At 38.9% G+C, this 19,267-nt stretch overlaps 1 protein-coding gene across 9 annotated transcripts in view; it reads right to left on the reverse strand.

The window, feature by feature from the left end:
* The window catches only part of LCLAT1 (lysocardiolipin acyltransferase 1), a 253,581-nt gene that overhangs the window by 128,154 nt on the left and 106,160 nt on the right, over window positions 1-19,267 (reverse strand). For 8 of the 9 annotated variants that reach the window (XR_003434105.1, XM_027113463.1, XM_027113464.1 and 5 more), the window contains exon 2: window positions 6,752-6,920. The exons of the other annotated variant lie outside the window; for it this stretch is intronic. Coding sequence is in view for 7 of the 8 variants with exons in the window: in XM_027113463.1 (XP_026969264.1) it covers window positions 6,752-6,920 (169 nt within the window). In the remaining variant the exon portion in view is untranslated. The remainder of the gene's footprint in view (window positions 1-6,751; window positions 6,921-19,267) is intronic. 9 annotated transcript variants of the gene reach the window in all.

Consider the following 19,267-nt stretch of genomic DNA (forward strand, 5'->3'; position numbering starts at 1 on the left):
AAAAAAAAAAAAAAAAAAAAAAAAAAAAAAAGCTACAAGGAATCAATAGCAGGATAAATGAGGCAGAATAACAGATAAATGAGCTGGAAGACAGAATGGTGGAAATCACTGCTGTGGAACAGAATAAAGAAAAAGGAATAAAAAGAAATGAGGACAGATGAGAACAGTCTAAAAGGCCTCTGGGACAATATTAAATGCACCAACATTTGCATTATAGGGATCCCAGAAGGAGAAGAGAGAGAGAAAGGGCCTGAGAAAATATTTGAATAGATAATATCTGAAAACTTCCCTAACTTGGGAAAGGAAACAGTCACCCGAGTCCAGGAAGCACAAAGATAAGCCCAAGGAGGAACACATAGTAATCACACTGACAAAAATTAAAGACAAAAAATATAAAAAGCAACAAGAGGGGCTTCCCTGGTGGCGCAGTGGTTGAGAGTCCGCCTGCCGATGCAGGGGACGTGGGTTCGTGCCCTGGTCCGGGAGGATCCCACGTGCCACAGAGCGGCTGGGCCCGTGAGCCATAGCCGCTGGGCCTGCGCGTCCGGAGCCTGTGCTCCGCAACGGGAGAGGCTGCAGCAGTGAGAGGCCCGTGTACCGAAAAAAAAAAAAAGCAACAAGAGAAAAGCAACAAGTAACATACAAGGGAACCCTGTAAGGTTATCAGCTGATTTTTCAGCAGAAACTCTGCAGGTCAGAAGGGAGTGACATGATATACAATATTTTAAGTGATGAAAGAGAAGAACCTACAACCAAGAATACTCTACCCAACAAGGCTCTCAATCAGATGCAACAGAAATCAAAAGCTTTACAGACAAACAAAAGCTAAGAGAATTCAGCAACACCAGACCACCTTTGCAACAAATGCTGAAGGAACCTCTCTAGCTGGAAAAGAAAAAGCCACAACTAAAAACAAGAAGATTACGAGTGGAAAACCTCAACGGTAAAGGCAAACATGAAGTAAAGGTAGGAAATCATCCACACACAAATATGATATCAAACCCAGCAATCATGAGAAGATGACAGTACAAATACAGGCTATTGAAAATGCATTTGAAATGAAAAGACCAGCAAATTAAAACAATGCTTTTTATATAAAGAGTGCTATTCAAAACCTCGTGGTAAACACACACCAAAAATCTACAAGAGATACGCACACAAAAAAGAAAAAGGAATCCAAACACAACACTAAAATTAGTCATAAAAGCCTAAGAGAAGAGAACAAAAGAGGAAGGGATGAAAAAAGACCTACAAAAACAAAAAACAACATTGCAGTAAGAACATACATATTGATAATTACCTTAAACTTAAATGGATTAAATACCTCAACCAAAAGACTGTCAAAAATTAAATACAAAGAAAAAATATTAAAAGCAACAAGGGAAAAGCAACAAATAACATACAAGGGAATCCCCATAAGATTATCAGGTGATTCTTCAGCAGAAACTATGCAGGCCAGAAGGGAGTGGCAGGATATGTTTAAAGTGATGAAAGGGAAAAACCTACAAACAAGATTACTCTACCCAGCAAGGATCACATTCATATTCAACAGAGAAATCAAAAGCTTTACAGACAAGCAAAAGCTAAGAGAATTAATAAGCACCACCAAACCAGCTTTACAACAAATGCTAAAGGAACATCTCTAGGCAAGAAACACAAGAGAAGAAACAGACCTACAAAGACAAACCCAAAACAATAAAGAAATGGTAACAGGAACATACATATAATTACCTTAAATGTAAATGGGTTAAATGCTTCAACCAAAAGACAAAGGCTGAATGGATACAAAAACAAGACCCGTATATTTGCTGTCTACAAGAGACCCACTTCAGATCTAGGGACACATACAGACTGAAAGAGGGGATGGAAGAAGGTATTCCATGGAAATGGAAATCAAAAGAAAGCTGGAGTAGCAATACTCAGACAAAAAGACTTTAAAATAAAGACTGTTACAAGAGACAAAGAAGGACACTACATAATGATGAAGGGATCAATCCGAGAAAAAATAACAATTACAAGTATATATGCACCCAACATAGGAGCACCTCAATATATAAGGCAAATGCTAACAGTCATAAAAGGAGAAATCGACAGTAACATAATAATAGTGGGGGACTCTAACACCCCACTTTTAACAATGAACAGATCATCCAGACAGAAAATCAGTAAGGAAACACAGGACTTAAAAGACACACTAGAGGAGATGGACGTAAGTGATATTTATGAAACATTCCATCCAAAAGCAGCAGAATACACATTCTTCTCAATTGCACATGGAACATTCTCCAGGACTGATCACATGCTGGGCCACAAAGTGAGCCTTGGTAAATTTCAAAGAACTGAAATCATATCAAGCATCTTTTCCGACCACAACGCTATGATATTAGAAATTAACTACAAGAAAAAAAACTTTAAAAAACACAAACATGTGGTGGCTAAACAATATGCTACTAAACAACCAATGGATCTCACTGAAGATATCAAAGAGGAAATCAAAAAATACCTGGAGACAAATGAAAATGAAAGCATTATGATCCAAAACCGTGGGACACAGCAAAAGCAGTTCTAAGACGGAAGTTTATAGCAATACAGTCTTACCCCAGGAAACAAGAAAAATCCCAAATAAACAACCTAACCTTACACCTAAAGCAACTAGAGAAAGAAGAGCAAACAAAACCCAAAGTTGGAAGAAGGAAAGAAATCATAAAGATCAGAGCAGAAATGAATGAAATAGAGACGAAGAAAATGATAAAAAAGATCAATGAAACTAAAAGCTGGTTCATTGAAAAGATAAACAAAATTGATACACCTTTAGCCAGTCTCATCAAGAGAACAAGAGAGGGCTCAAATCAGTAAGATTAGAAATGAAAAAGAAGAATTTGCGAAAGACACCACAGAAATACAAAATTTCATATGAGACTATACTACAAACAACTGTATGCCAATAAAATGGGCAACCTTGGAAGAAATGGACAAACTCTCAGAAAGGTACAATCTCTCAAGACTGAACCAGGAAGAATTAGAAACTATGAACTGACCAGGAAGAATCAGAAACTATGAACTGACCAGTCACAAGTACTGAAATTGAAACTGTGATTAAAAAACTAGAACAAACAAAAGTCCAGGACTAGATGGCTTCATAGGAAAATTCTATCAAACATTTAGAAAAGAGTTAACACCTATCCTTCTTGAACTATTCCAAAAAAATGCAGAGGAACAAACACTCCCAAACTCATTCTATGAGGCCACCATCACCCTGATACCAAAACCAAAGATACCACAAAAAAAGAAAATTACAGGCCAACAACACTGATGAACACAGATGCGAAAACGTGCAACAAAACACTAACAAATCCAAACAATACATTAAGAGGATCATACACCACAATCAAGTGGGACTTATCCCAGAGGATGCAAGAATTTTTCAATATCTGCAAATCAATCAGTGTAATACACCACATCAACAAATTGAAGATTAAAACCATATGATCGGGCTTCCCTGGTGGCGCAGTGGTTGAGAGTCCGCCTGCCGATGCAGGGGACACGGGTTCATGCCCCGGTCCAGGAAGATCCCACATGCCGCGGAGCGGCTGGGCCCATGAGCCATGGCCGCTGAGCCTGCGCGTCCAGAGCCTGTGCTCCGCAACGGGAGAGGCCACAATAGTGAGAGGCCCGCATACCGCAAAAAAAAACATATGATCATCTCAACAGATGAAGAAAAAGCTCTTGACGAAATTCAACACCATTTATGATAAAAACTCTCCAAGAAGTCAGTATAGAAGGAACTAACCTCAACACAATAGAGGCCACATATGACAAATGTACAGCTAACATCAAACTCTACGGTGAAAAGCTGAAAGCATTTCCTCTAAGATCAGGAAGAACACAACAATGTCCATTCTCGCCACTTTTATTCAACATAGTTTTGGAAGTCCTAGCCATGGCAATCAGGGAAGAAAAAGAAATAAAAGCAGTCCAAATTGGAAAAGAAGTAGTAAGACTGTCACTGTTTGTAGACGACATGATCCTATACATAGAGAATCCTAAAGATGCTACCAGAAAACTACTAGAGCTAGTCAATGAATTTGGTAAAGTTGCAGGATACAAAATTAATGCACAGAAATCTGTTACATTTCTATACACTAACAATGAAAGATCAGAAAGAGAAGTTGAAGAAACAATCCCATTTACTGTCACATCAAGAGGAATAAAATACTGAGGAATAAACCTACCTAAGGAGACAAAAGACCTGTACTCTGAAAACCGTAAGACACTGATGAAAGAAATTAAAGACACAAACATATAGAAGGATATACCATGTTCTTGGGTTGGATGAGTCAATAGTGTCAAAATGACTATACTACTCAAGGCAATCTACAGATTCAATGTAATCCCTATCAAATTATCAATGGCATTTTCCACAGAACTGGAACAAATTTTTTTTTTAATTTGTATGGAGACACAAAAGACCCCAAATAGCCAAAGCAATCCTGAGAAAGAAAAACAGAGATGGAGGAAACAGGCTCCCTGACTTCATATTATACTACAAAGCTACAGTCATCAAAACAGTATGGTACTGGCACAAAAACAGATATATACATCAATGGAACAGGATGGAAAGCCCAGAAATAAACCCACACATCTATGGTCAACTAGTCTACGACAAAGGAGGAAAGACTATACAAGAAGAAAGTCAGTCTCTTCAATAAATGGGGCTGGGAAAACTGTACAGCTACCTGTAAAAGAATGATACTAGAACATTCTCATACACCAGACACAAAAATAAACTCAAAATGAATGAAAGACCTAAAAAGACCTGATACTATAAAACTCTTAGTGGAAAACATAGGAAGGACACTCTTTGACATAAAATACAGCAAGATCTTTTTCAATCCATCTGCTAGAGTAATGGAAATAAAAATAAACTAATGGGACCTATTTAAACTCAAAAGCTTTTTCACGGCAGGGGAAACCATAAACAAAAAGACACCCCACAGAATGGTAGAAAATATGTGCAAACAATGCGACTGACAAGGGATTAATCTCCAAAATTTACAAACGGCTCGTGCAGCTCAATATCAATAAAACAAACAACCCAATCAAAAAATGGTTAGAAGACCTAAATATTTTTCCAAAGAAGACATAAAGATGGCCAAGAGGCACATGAAAAGATGCTCAACATTGCTAATTATTAGAGAAATGCAAATCAAAACTAAAATGAGATATCACGTCACACCGATCAGAATGGCCATCATCAAAAAGTCTACAAACAATAAATGATGGAGAGGGTGTGGAGAAAATGGAAGCCTCCTACACTGTTAGCGGGAATGTAAATTTGTAGAGCCACTATGGAAAACAGTATGGAGCGTCCTTAGAAAACTAAAAACAGAACTACCATATGATCCAGCAATCCCACTCCTGGGCATATATCTGGATAAAACTATGGTTCAAAAGCATACATGCACCCCAATGTTCATTGCAGCACTGTTTATGATAGGCAAGACATGGAAGCAACCTAATGTCCATTGACCGATTAATGGATAAAGATGTGGTACATACATACAATGGAATATTACTCTGCCATTAAAAAGAATGAAATAATGCCATTTGCAACAACATGGATAGACCTGGAGATTATCATACTAAGTGAAGTAAGTCAGACAGAGAAAGACAAATATCATATGATGATATTGCTTGTATGCGGAATCTTAAAAAAAAAAAAAAGATACAAATGCACTTATCCAGAAACACACTCACAAACTTATGGTTACCAAAGGGGAAGGAGTGGGGGGGAGAGGATAAACTGGGAGTTTGGGATTGACATATACATACATTATATTTAAAAGAGATAACCAACAAGGACCTACTGTATAGCACAGGGAACTCTGCTCAATATTCTGTAATAACCTAAATGGGAAAAGAATTTGAAAAAGAATAGATACATGTATATTAAATAAATAAATAAGACCAAAAAAAAAAAAAAAAGAAGCATGAGAAATACAAAATAAAATAGAATAGGGCTTCCCTGGTGGTGCAGTGGTTAAGAATCCTCCTGCCAATGCAGGGGACACGGGTTCAAGCCCTGGTCTGGCAAGATCCCACAGGCTGCAGAGCAACTAAGCCCGTGTGCCACAACTACTGAGCCTGCATTCTAGAGCCTGTGAACCACAACTACTGAGCCTGCATGCCACAACTACTGAAGCCCATGTGCCTAATGCTCGTGCTCCGCAACAAGAGAAGCCACCGCAATGAGAAGCCCGCACACCACGATGAAGAGTAGCCCCCGCGTGCCACAACCAGAGAAAACCTGCACGCAGCAACAAAGACCCAATGCAGCCAAAAATAAAATAAATAAATAGAAATAAATAAATAAATACAATAAACGGAAATGCAATATAAAATTAACAATGTAAAAACTCTTCAGTCTGCATCTTTAGATTTTTGCATTTTACTAAAGTATACCCCAATGAAGGAAAATAAAATTCATTAGGAATATGGAAGAAACTCAATTTTGGAATATAGCCCTTAAATACATATTTTATTTCAAGGACATGAATTACTTCATTTCTCTCTTTCATTTAAAGGGGGAAATACAAACACTAATGTGCTTCTTATGTAACACGCATATGTTTCTTCTAATATTTGACTAAATCTGACTCTAACAAAATACAAATCAATAGGCTAGGCCACTTTGGTATGGTCACTGGTACGGTCTCTTTGGTATGGTCTCTTTCTCTGCTGTTTAACTTACCACAGGTAGCGTGAGCCAGGTTGCCACAAGGCGGTTGTTGATCCAGCGATACCAAGATGGGTTTATAAACATCAAAGGTAAAAAGGGACCCAGCATGAAAATGCTTCCAAAAAAGCTTCCCCAAAACAGAGTGAGTATAAAGTATATCCCTCTCCATGACACCATGATTCTGAAAGACACAAAAAAAAATCGATATATTTTGTTACTGTAACTGTCCAAATTCAATTTCAGAATGATACATGTAATAATCTTTGATTATAGGGCTACAGAATAGGCCCTGATAAAGAATATGAGCTTGAATGCCCTCTTACATGACCTACAGGTCTAACAAGTCAACATTAGAAATGGATACTCTCCCGCAAAACAGATATATTTATCAATGGAACAGAATACAGAGCCCAGAAGTAAACCCACACACCTATGGTCAATTAATCTTCGACAGGAAATCCCTGATGGTCCAGTGGCTAGGACTCTGTGCTTCCACTGCAGGGGGCACAGATTGGATCCCTGGCTGGGGAACTAAGGTTCTGCATGCCAGGTGGCGCAGCCAAAAAAAAAAAAAAAAAAAAACTTTGACAGTGCAAGCAAAAATATACAATGGAGAAAAAACAATCTCTTCAGCAAGTGGTGCTGGGAAAGCTGGACAGCCACACGTTAATCAATGAAGTTAGAACATACCCTCACACCATACACAAATATAAACTCAAAATGGATAAAATATAGGACATGACACCATAAAACTCCTAGAAGAGAACACAGGCAAAACATTCCCTGACTTAGCAATGTTTCCTTAGGTCAGTCTCCGAAGGCAACAGAAATAAAAGCAAAATAAACAAATGGGAACTAATCAAACCTATAAGCTTTTACATTGCAAAGGAAACCACAAACAAACGAAAAGACAACCTACAAATGGGAGAAAATATCTGCCAACAATTTGACTGACAAGGCCTTAATTACCAAAATATACAAACAGCTCATACAATTCAATAACAAAAAAACAACCCAATCAAAAAATGGGCAGAAAACCTAAATAAATACTGCTCCAAAGAAGACATACAGATTCTCAATAGGCACATGAAAAGATGCTCAACATCACTAATTATTAGAGAAATACAAATCAAAACTACAATGAGGTACCTCACACTGGTCAGAATGGCCACTGAAACAAATGCTGGAGAGCGTGTGGAGAAAAGAGAACCTTCCTACACTGTCGGTGGGAATGTAAATTGGTGCAGCCATCATGGAAAACAGTATGGAGGTTCCTTCAAAAACTAAAAATAGAGCTACCATATGATCAAGCAATCCCACTCCTGGGCATTTATCCAGAGAAAACCAAAATCCGAAAAGATATGTGCACCTCAGTGTTCACAGTAGTACTATTTACAACAGTCAAGACACAGAAGCAACCTAAATGTCCACTGACAGATGAACAAAGAAGATGAGTTATATATACAAAATGGAGTACTACTCAGCCATAAAAAGTAATGAAATAATGCCATTTACAGCAACATGGATGGACCTAGAGATTATCATACTAAGTGAAGTAAATCAGAAAGAGAAAGACAAATACCATATGCTATCACTTATACATGGAATCTAAAATATGACACAAATGAACTTATTTATGAAACAGAAACAGACTCAGTCATAGAAAACAAACTTATGTTTACCAAAGGGGAAAGGGGGTGGGGGAGGGAAGCGGTAGGAGTTTTGGATTAGCAGTACAACAACAAGGTAAACAACTTCTTGCTGCATAGCACAGGGAATTAAAGTCAATATTCTGTAATAAACCATAATGGAAAAGAATATGAAAAAGAATACATATATGTATACCTGAATCACTCTGCTGTATAGCAGAAACTAACACATTATAAATCAACTTTTCTCTTTTTTTTAAAATTGAAATAAAGAAAAAAAAGAGATACTCTCAACTGACTTCCCCAAAAAAAGAAAAAAGCTGTTTTAAAAGCCTTGCTTTTTGTTCTGCTTATTAGTATTAACATAAAACTGTATATTTTCTTTTCCAAGACGTTATCCAATGCAAAATTTTAAAATACTCCAGAGTTCGTTTTTTTTTTATCTCTTACATAACCTACAGGTCTAACAAGTAGATTTAATGGACTAAGAACTGCAGAACAGCTTCCTAAGGGTGACTGTGCCTGAAAGTGATGGCAATTTTACAGAGTGCACTAAAAAAGAATTTGTTAAATCTAGAAATATTAATTCTTTACATTAGAACGTAAAGGAAATATCTCTGGGCATTTGGTCTTTATGAGCTGAAAGGTTAAGTAGAAGTCAGACTCCTCACTCACTTTCTTAATTATTTGCCAATGGATTACTTTTGAGGGTCCTCATAACCAGATGAACAAAATATTGATGTTTTAAAAATAAACTGTTGGAAGCACAGTCTAAAATGAATAATCAAACATTTGATTTTACAACCTAAACTCTATTAGAGCAAAAACATGGTTTGCCTCAGGATAATAAAACCGTGGGAAACATTAAAACCATGAAAATAATAATGGCCTTAAAATTTATATATTAAAAAAAGGTATTTCAGGGCTTCCCTGGTTGCGCAGTGGTTAGGAGTCCACCTGCCAACGTGGGGGACACAGGTTCGAGCCCTGGTCCAGGAAGATCCCACATGCCACGGAGCAACTAAGCCCATGCACCACTACTACTGAGCCTGCGTGCCACAACTACTGAAGCCAGTGCACCTAGAGTCCATGCTCCGCAACAAGAGAAGCCACCACAATGAGAAGCCCGCGCACTGCAACAAAGAGGAGACCCCGCTTGCCGCAACTAGAGAAAGCCCGCGCGCAGCAATGAAGACCCAGCGCAGCCAAAAATAAAATAAAATAAATTTTTTTAAAAAAAGGTATTTCAGCAATTAAGACCTCTGAATATTTGAAAAGAATCACAACAGGAAAAAGAAATAAAATTTCAAATGTCATGGTGCTTTAAAAAATATCAGTCAGACAAACAAAACAGGTCAAGTCTCTTACGCCGAATCAAGTTTTTCTGCATATTTGGTATATTTTTAAATCTCTACCAATACTTGACAGTGTTATACACAAAATCCTTCAAAGTACAAACAGAACAAGTATCTGCTAAGAACTGGCTTTCTGCTAAACTCTAGATCGGAACTTCTAAGAAGCAGGTTGAGGGAGTGAGGGTGCAGAAAAAGCACACTGGAAAACAGTAGCCAAACAATTTGCTCACACAGGGCCCAGGATGGTCTGTAGTGCTACACAGCCTTGGCTTTGCTTTCTCTGAGGCTCAGCTCCTCCTCTTTGCATTAAAAGACACTATAGGCCACTTCTCTCCAGTCTAAAGTAATAATTTAAAAAGAGCTGCTGAATTTAGTATTCTCAACCCCTATTTCCTTTCATAGCCCCTGCCCCCAAAATATCCCTGCAATGCTACTACTCGATTTGAAAACCCCCCTGTAACTACCTTTTTTTAAATCTACTGTTCGTTTCTGTCATTAGCTAGCTCTCTGTTTAGATACTCACCCCTCAACTCCCTGAAGGGCTATACTTCACATTACATCCATATACAACTACTTCCCCATCAAAGGCTCTGACATGCTTCTTCCTCACTTACTGAACTACTTCTCATTCGATGTCATTAAAAGGAAAAAAATTATAGTTAAAGGAGCTTAGGTATCATCTAACAGAATCTTTTCAATTTACAGCGATGAAGCTAAGGACCAGAAGAGTTAAGAGATGTGTCACGTGAATATACTGGGATTACTCAAACCAAGTCTCATCTAAAGTTACTTTTCCATCCTACTCCTGTTTCTTCCCTAACCTCTCAATCATGTGTACAGTGATTCAATAAACATGCAAAGAGATTCCTACTGTGTGTCAGGCCCAGTGCCAGTTGTTTGGGGATACAACAGTGAACATGACAGACATACCAAGCTCTTACAAACCTAACAGTCTCTCCAGCCCCTCCTTATGAACTCTGCATTTAATCTAGCCCTGTTCTCTCTCTTCTTCCAAGTCTCAAGGATTTGATAGAAAACTTGGTTAAGAATTATGCTACTACACGCTTATTTAGAATAAATAAAATTTTAAAAAACCAAAAACTGGCTAAACCAAGTGCTGGTAAGGATGCAGAGCAACCAGAACTCACACGTGTTGCTGGTGGGAATGCAAAATGGTATGGCCACTTTGGAAAACAGCTTTACAGTTTCTTAAAATATTAAATGTACATTTACGATATAACCCAGCAATCCCACTACTGAATATCCAGGACAAATTGAAAACTTACGTTGACACACAAACCTGCACACAATTGTTTTCAGCAGGATTATTCATAATTGCAAAAAACTAGAAACAACCCAAATGTCAGTCACGGGTGAGGGGATAAACACATTCTAATATATCCATAGAAAAGAATACTACTCAGCAGTGAAAAAACATGACTGATACATGCAGCATCTGGGGTTAATGTCAAATGCATTATGCTGAGTGAAGGAAGCCAGGCTCAAAAGGCATGATTTCTTTTTAACTGTATGTTTTCATTTATATGACATTCTGGAAAAGGCAAAACTATACGGAGGGAACAGATCAGCGGTTGTCAAAAGGTTAGGGGTAGGGGGAGTATTTGACTGTGAAGGGGCAGCACAAGGGAAGTCTTAGGGGTTGAGGAAACTGTTCTATTTCCCAATTGCAGTGATGGTTACAAGACTATGCATTTGTTGAAGCTCACAAAACGTATATTTACTGATTTTTACTGTATGCAGATTAAGAACTAAATTAAAAAGATTATGCTATGTGAGATGAAATCTGATAGAATATTCATTAAGCTCTTATGATCTGGGGAATTCTACACGTCTGGATTATTTCAACTATAATGACATCTAAACTATGTCAAGCTTTTAGAATACGCCAGGCACTGTTTCATACACTTTAAATGTGTGAACCTGTTTAATACAATAATCCCATGGTGTAGATATTTTCATTACCCCACACTTTATATATAAGGATACTGAGGCACAAAGTGGTTAAGTAATATGCTCAAGATTATACAGCTAGTAAATGGCAGAGCTGGGATTTGAATCCAGGTAATTTGGTGTCAGAGTCCATGCTCAGTCTAAAATTCAACATTATGTTCTTTTTCAAGCACATACCTCTTTTGTAATTAAACACACACACTTTAAACACTATACAAAATCAAGATGTCATAAATCTAAACCAAATTTTTAATATCTCATGCAAAAATTATTCTGAATGTTAGTGAAGTTTACAGGAACTTAGTGAGGAAATCTAACGTCTTTTCTTAACACTCCCTAGTACTTAACATATAGCATACAAAAACTTGGGGAGAGCTGAGGATGGGGGTTGCCAGCTTCTGCTGGAAAGAAATCTGGTTAAATAACTGGTAAATGAACCACCTAATCTTTTAAAATCCTTTAAAGTAAGGGCCACATCACTGCAAAGGTAATCACAAACACTGTAATTTAATATTTCTGTGCATTCTTTGTATAATACTGATAGCGTTCTCAAAAAATAAAAGCCATTTGGAAAAGAAATAATCATAGTTTTAAAATGGCATAGCCATTTTATTGCCGAGTACAGATACATAGAACTAAACTGTAGATCTCAAGTATTAACAAGCATTGCTCTCATAGCCTAGGAGGGAAGCTAAGTGTGCTAAGGAACGACTGCAGTTTGGTATGATACATACTGTAATAGAGGTATGTAACAGGTGTTAAGGATAGGTCAAAGCAAGGCAAGATGAGCTCTGCTAAAAGGGATTAAAGAAGCTGTTAGACACTTAGAGGATGAGAAATTGCGGGAGAGGAGAGATTACTCCAGACAATAAAAAAAAACATGTAGGGCTTCCCTGGTGGCACAGTGGTTAAGAATCCGCCTGCCAATGCAGGAGACATGGGTTCAAACCCTGGTCCAGGAAGATCCCACATGCCGCAGAGCAACTAAGCCAGTGCTCCACAACTACTAAGCCTGCGCTCTAGAGCCTGTGAGCCACAACTACTGAAGCCCGCATGCCTAGAGCCCATGCTCCACAATAAGAGAAGCCACGACAATGAGAAGCCCGCGCACCACAACGAAGAGTAGCCCCAGCTAGCTGCAACTAGAGAAGGCCGGCGCACAGCAACGAAGACCCAACACAGCCAAAAATAAAAACAAATAAATAAATAAATTTAAAACAAAAAACAAACAAAAAGAACATGTAGAGTCACAGAAATTTGAAACAGCATGGCTTAAACAAGGAACTGTAACTCATTACGTATTAATGAGGTATAGGGTACACATCGGGGGGCTGCAAGAAATCAAGAAGACCCTGGTCCTAAAGACAAAGTGCACACACCCAGGGCAGGATAGACAAGAATACCACCTTGAGCATGTCACCATGGGTGGGAAAAAACCTAAGGCGTATGACTCATGTTTTAGAATAAATGTCAAAAGTGACATGGTGTAGATAAGCCTGGACTCAATAAAACCAACCTGTATACTGATTAAGAGCAAACAGCTTCTCTGCCCTCTAAAACGGTGCATGAGACTGTCAGCAAAAATCCAGCATTGACAGATGCTGGTATCAAAGAAGTCTGTGAACCAGGAGCACCTGATCCAGTTCCACCTCTCAACAGCCTAATGATCGTGACCACGCCACTTAACCAGGATGCTCACAGGTGAGGAAGTCAGGAACAATTCCCTCAAATTTTGAGCACCTAATATTTGCCAGGCACTTTACAAAAGGCTCTCGGTATTTACATACTTAACACCTACAGATTCATATTCATGAACAACCCAAAGGTTCATGACATGTAAGTAATCTGTAACTTTGATGAAACTCAATGTTGAAATTTGAATATTGCAAAACTAGTGTCAAAAAAACAAATCAGGGGTTCCCTGGTGGCACAGTGGTTGGGAGGTTCGTGCCCCGGTCCGGGAGGATCCTGCATGCCGTGGAGCGGCTGGGCCCGTGGGCCATGGCCGCTGGGCCTGCGCGTCCCGAGCCTGTGCTCCGCGGCGGGAGGGGCTGCAGCAGTGAGGGGCCCGCATGCCGCAAAAAAAAAAAAAACACAAATCATTTAGGTAGTAATAATCTGGCCAACTATCCAGTATCCTAATCTCAATGGGCCTTTACTCTGTTCTACTTACCGCACATGTACCACAGTGGATTTATAAATTGGAGGTTTTATTATCAAAAGACCTTGCTATAGGGCTTCCCTGGTGGCGCAGTGGTTGAGAGTCCGCCTGCCGATGCAGGGGACACGGGTTCGCGCCCCGGTCCGGGAGGATCCCACGTGCCGCGGAGCAGCTGGGCCCGTGAGCCATGGCCACTGAGCCTGCGCGTCCGCAGCCTGTGCTCCGCAACGGGAGAGGGCACAACAGTGAGAGGCCCGCATACCGCAAAAAAAAAAGACCTTGCTATAAACCTTGATAATGTCAAATGTGTCCTAAAATAGTCACTTTACAAAACACTCTCCTCCAATTTAAACAAAAGCCTCAAAAATAATGTATTAATTATATCAGTGGTATTTACAGGTGAAGAACTATGGGACTTGGTTCGCTTAATGAAAAGTCCCTAACACTGTTTATACTGAGAGAGGTGAGATAAAGAACCTATTACCGGGCTTCCCTGGTGGCGCAGTGGTTGAGAGTCCGCCTGCCGATGCAGGGGACACGGGTTCGTGCCCCGGTCCGGGAAGATCCCACATGCCGCGGAGCGGCTGGGCCCGTGAACCATGGCCGCTGAGCCTGCACGTCCGGAGCCTGTGCTCCGCAATGGGAGAGGCCACAACAGTGAGAGGCCCGCGTACTGCAAAAAAAAAAAAAAAAAAAAAAAAACCTATTACCAGGGGCATTCCTGGAAAATGCAATGGAGAATCCAGAACTGGGACCAGTAAGACTTAAAGGCCAAAAGTAAATACTGAGTTATAAAAGTAATATGAAGAGTTAAGCATATTGTTTCAGCCTTTGTCTTATCTGGAGAAAGTAAAACAGAGTTTCTGGGCTGTGGGGACACACAGCTGAGGGCAGTAACTGCTCTGTGGGGTTAAGTAACCATATACCTACTGAATCGTGAATGCTGAGACCCCACAAAGTCTTCCCTCACGGACCTTTCAAATGACTGCAACAAGATTTTAGTCCTAGTCCAGTGCACTCCAATAAACCTTTCTGCAATGATGGAAATGTTCAACAGCTGTGCTGTCCAACATGGCTGCCATTAACTACATGTGGCCACTGAGCCCTTGAAATTTGGCTAGTTCAACTGGAGAACTGAATTATTAATTTAATGGTATTTAAATTTAAATGCTGGAGAGGGTGTGGAGAAAAGGGAACACTCTTGGACTGCTGGTGGGAATGTGAACTGGTACAGCCACTATGGAGAACAGTATGGAGGTTCCTTAAAAAACTAAAAACAGAACTACCATATGACCCAGCAATCCCACTACTGGGCATATACCCTGAGAAAACCAAAATTCAAAAAGAGTCATGTACCAAAATGTTCACTGCAGCTCTATTTACAATAGCCAGGAGATGGAAACAACCTAAGTGTCCCTCATCGGATGAATGGATAAAGAAGATGTGGCACATATATACAATGGAATATTACTCAGCCATAAAAAGAAACGAAATTGAGCTATTTGTAATGAGGTGGATGGACCTAGAGTCTGTCATACAGAGTGAAGTAAGTCAGAAAGAGAAAGACAAATACCATATGCTAACACATATATATGGAATTTAAGAAAAAAAAATGTCATGAAGAACCTAGGGGTAAGACAGGAATAAAGACACAGACCTACTAGAGAATGGACTTGAGGATATGGGGAGGGGGAAGGGTAAGCTGTGACAAAGCGGGAGAGAGGCATGGACATATATACACTACCAAACGTAAAACAGATAGCTAGTGGGAAGCAGCCGCAGAGCACAGAGAGATCAGCTCTGTGCTTTGTGACCACCTGGAGGGGTGGGATAGGGAGGGTGGGAGGGAGGGAGACGCAAGAGGGAAGAGATATGGGAACATATGTATATGTATAACTGATTCACTTTGTCATAAAGCAGAAACTAACACACCATTGTAAAGCAATTATACTCCAATAAAGATGTAAAATAAATAAATAAAACAAGACAAAACAAAAAATTTAAATAGCCACACGTGGCTACTGTATTGAATATGAATAGCACAGCTCTATGCTGACTTACTGGAGCACACTTCTCTGAGGAGTCTGACCAGACCATGAGGAAAGATGAAAATATAGAAACACTGGTGGTTCTCTTTTTATTAGCTGTAATAAAAATTCCAGCTAATCACCCTGCAGTGAAGCCCAAAGTTCATATAACCCTCACCAGTATGCAAGCTTCTTTGTAAGTCCTCTATTTTTTACTGTGCGTAGATTATGAGACATCTGAGGAAAACACTTTAACATGACATTAGATACCAAAGCAAACAGAAAAAAGTATACTTGAAAGAAACTATTCAGGGAGAAAAAAACTAACATTTTCAGAAAGACAAGAAATACTGCATCTGGTAGGTACTTGTGGGGAAAAAAATTTTAAATAAAATGAAGAATGGAAACATTCAGAGAATTCAGAGAATGAGAGCTACTGTAAGTTTAAAACACAGCAAATGTTTAGTAAAAACATTAGCAAAAATGAAACACTCAACAGAAGAGTTAGACAGTAAAGCTGAAGAAATCCCCCCAAAAGTCAAGCAGAAGATGAAGAGATGGAAAGTAGAAAGAATATTAGAGGACCAAGATAGAGGTCTCATAGGCAAATCGTATAAGCCTCAAAAAGAAAGTAGTGAGAAACTGGAGGGGAGGAAATCAGTAACAAAATAATTCATAGAAACTCCCCAGAACAGGAGGACATGACACTCCACATTAACAGAGCCTACTGAAAGCTAGGATAATGGATGAAAACAAATGCTCACCAGGGCACGTCGCTGTAACTTTCCGAACACAGGAAATGATGGACATTCTACAAAACCTCTGGAGGGGATGAAAATGGGTCACATGTAAAGGATCAAAAATTAGACTGGATGTGGACTCGGCAGCAATACCAGAAGCAAGATGAAAACAGAACAATGCCTACAAAATTCTCAAGAAAATTATTCCATCCAGTCACTCTTTCAATCAAGTGTAAGGATAGTAAAAACACTATCGCAAGGTCTCAAAGTTACCTCCCATACAATCTTTTTTCAAGAAGCTATTGGAAAACGGGCTCTGCTAAAACAAAAGAGTAAACAAGACTGAGGAAGACTTGAAATACAGGAAACAAGAGATCCAACACATGTGAGAACCTCCAAAATGATCATGAAGGGAGATCCCAGGGTGACAGTCATGCATAAAACAGAGAAGGCATCCAATCTAAACAAACTGGGGGAGGGTGACTCAAGAGAAAGACTCTTTGAAAGCTGTATCATCAAAATCCTTGCAGCTAAACAAACCATCTTTTTCTGAGCCAAGAACAGAATGCCCAGGTAAAGCTGGCACAGATTCTAATCTGTACTTGGCTTCTTGAACATGTGCTAGTAAAATTCCTGTTCTCTCTTCCATACACAGCTGCCAGATCAGCTGATGACACGTATTTTATCTATCCTAAGTACTCTGCTCTGACCTACTCCTGAGAGGTGGTGGGAGGGCATGGTGAATTTAGAAGCATTATTCCTACCCGAGAGTCAACACCTGCAGAGTCCTGACTGTGGTGAGCCCTCCACAGTAGTTTTCCAGGACATATTTATGCATGAACCTGCCCACTGCCTTCCCCTAAAAAAGGATCTATCTGGTGAATCCTCTGGGAAGCTGAGGTCTGACTATCACCCAGAGACTCTGTACCTGTAGAAGCCTTCATCTATCTGATGGCAGCAGTGTTTGATGGCAGTGTTTGATAGATTACGCTGACTTCTCAAGTTCTCAATAAATAAATAAATAAATAAATTGTATAGAGATACATAGATAGGTAAAATTTTAAAGTAAAAGAACAATCAACATAAAAGGATACTAGCTGTCGTGGTGGGGCACACAGGAGCCTTCTGAAGGTACTGGTAATATTCTATTTCTTAAGTATGGTGACTATTTGTATGTTCACCAACAATGACTTTTGGACTATTCTATCAGCGGCAATTTTTGCCAATCTGCACACACACTGTATATCATACACTCTTCTAATTATATGCTACATTAGCAACAGCAACATCCTAGGTAGAAATGGAAAAAACACAGCTTTCACTTGTTAATTCATGTATTTCTATATTACCTAATTTTATAAAGAATAAACATATAATTTACAATTAAAGATATCTTAACTATAAAAATTTTAAGAACACATTAATTCAGGTTAGGATGATCTCTCTTTGTTATAATCCCTAATCAAATACTCTGCCAGAAAAAGCAGTACTTGGGAATCAGTGGAGACAAATAAATGGGACAAGTTTATAATTTTTCTAAGACTGCTCCAAAATAAATAAGCAACATGTTGATCCTGATTCAAGTGACAAAATCAAGTACATACGATGAGAGCGTGAACACTAATGTCAATCACTGCATATATAAGATATATAATAATAGTTACTGCAAAATATCGCTTCACAATGAAAATGAAAACGTTTTAACAGTCAGCTAAAACAATCATAGCCTGATTACTGAGATTATTCCACAAACTGAAAGAAATTAACTGTTAACTATTTAAATAGTTTAAGCAAATGCTCTTTACGTTCTAATTTTGTAAACTAGGTGAATACTTCACTTATACAATTGCACTGATTTAGTTTTTTCGCAAACATAAGTGAAATGTTTATAAGCTGATTAATTTCTTTTAAATCCACCAATACATTTTTAAATCCCTGGATGCATGTTAATTTGCATGACCTGATTTTAATGAACATGTCTTCATTTTTTGGAATTTAATAACATAAACACATCTGTCGACTGATGAAATGGTGTGCTTCTTTATTCCCCAATGACAACTGTATTTGTTTTCCTTTCAAGTCCCGAAAGACAGAGGCTCAAAGCTAAATTTAACATCCAATTTTAGAAGCAAAGATTATGTTATTATTATCTGTTTCTCCTCTTACAATCTTATATTTTTATTCTTATTGGCATTATTGCCATATGTCTTTCATTGTAAATCACTTTAAATTCTTTTAGGAAGCAGACTATTAATTAAAAATAAATTTAGGACTTCCCTGTGGCCCAGTGGTTAAGAATCCCCCTGCGAATGCAGGGGCCACGGGTTCGATCCCTGATCCATGAAGATCCCACATGCCGCGGAGCAACTAAGCCCGTGAACCACAACTACTGAGCCCGCAAACCGCAACTACTGAAGCCCGTGCGCCCAGAGCCCGTGCTCCACAACAAGAGAAGCCACCACAGTGAGAAGCCCGGGTACCGCAACGAAGAGTAGTCCCCACTAACCACAACTAGAGAAAGCCTGTGCACAGCAACAAAGACCCAAAGCAGCCAGATATAAACAAATAAATTTAAACATTGTCACCTATAGTGACCTTATTTATGTTTACACATTTTACTAATTA

Source organism: Aethalodelphis obliquidens, unplaced genomic scaffold (assembly GCF_003676395.1).
Source record: "Aethalodelphis obliquidens isolate GAN/ISIS:26980383/991018 unplaced genomic scaffold, ASM367639v1 scaffold12, whole genome shotgun sequence".
In the NCBI taxonomy this organism is placed as follows: Eukaryota; Metazoa; Chordata; class Mammalia; order Artiodactyla; family Delphinidae; genus Aethalodelphis; species Aethalodelphis obliquidens.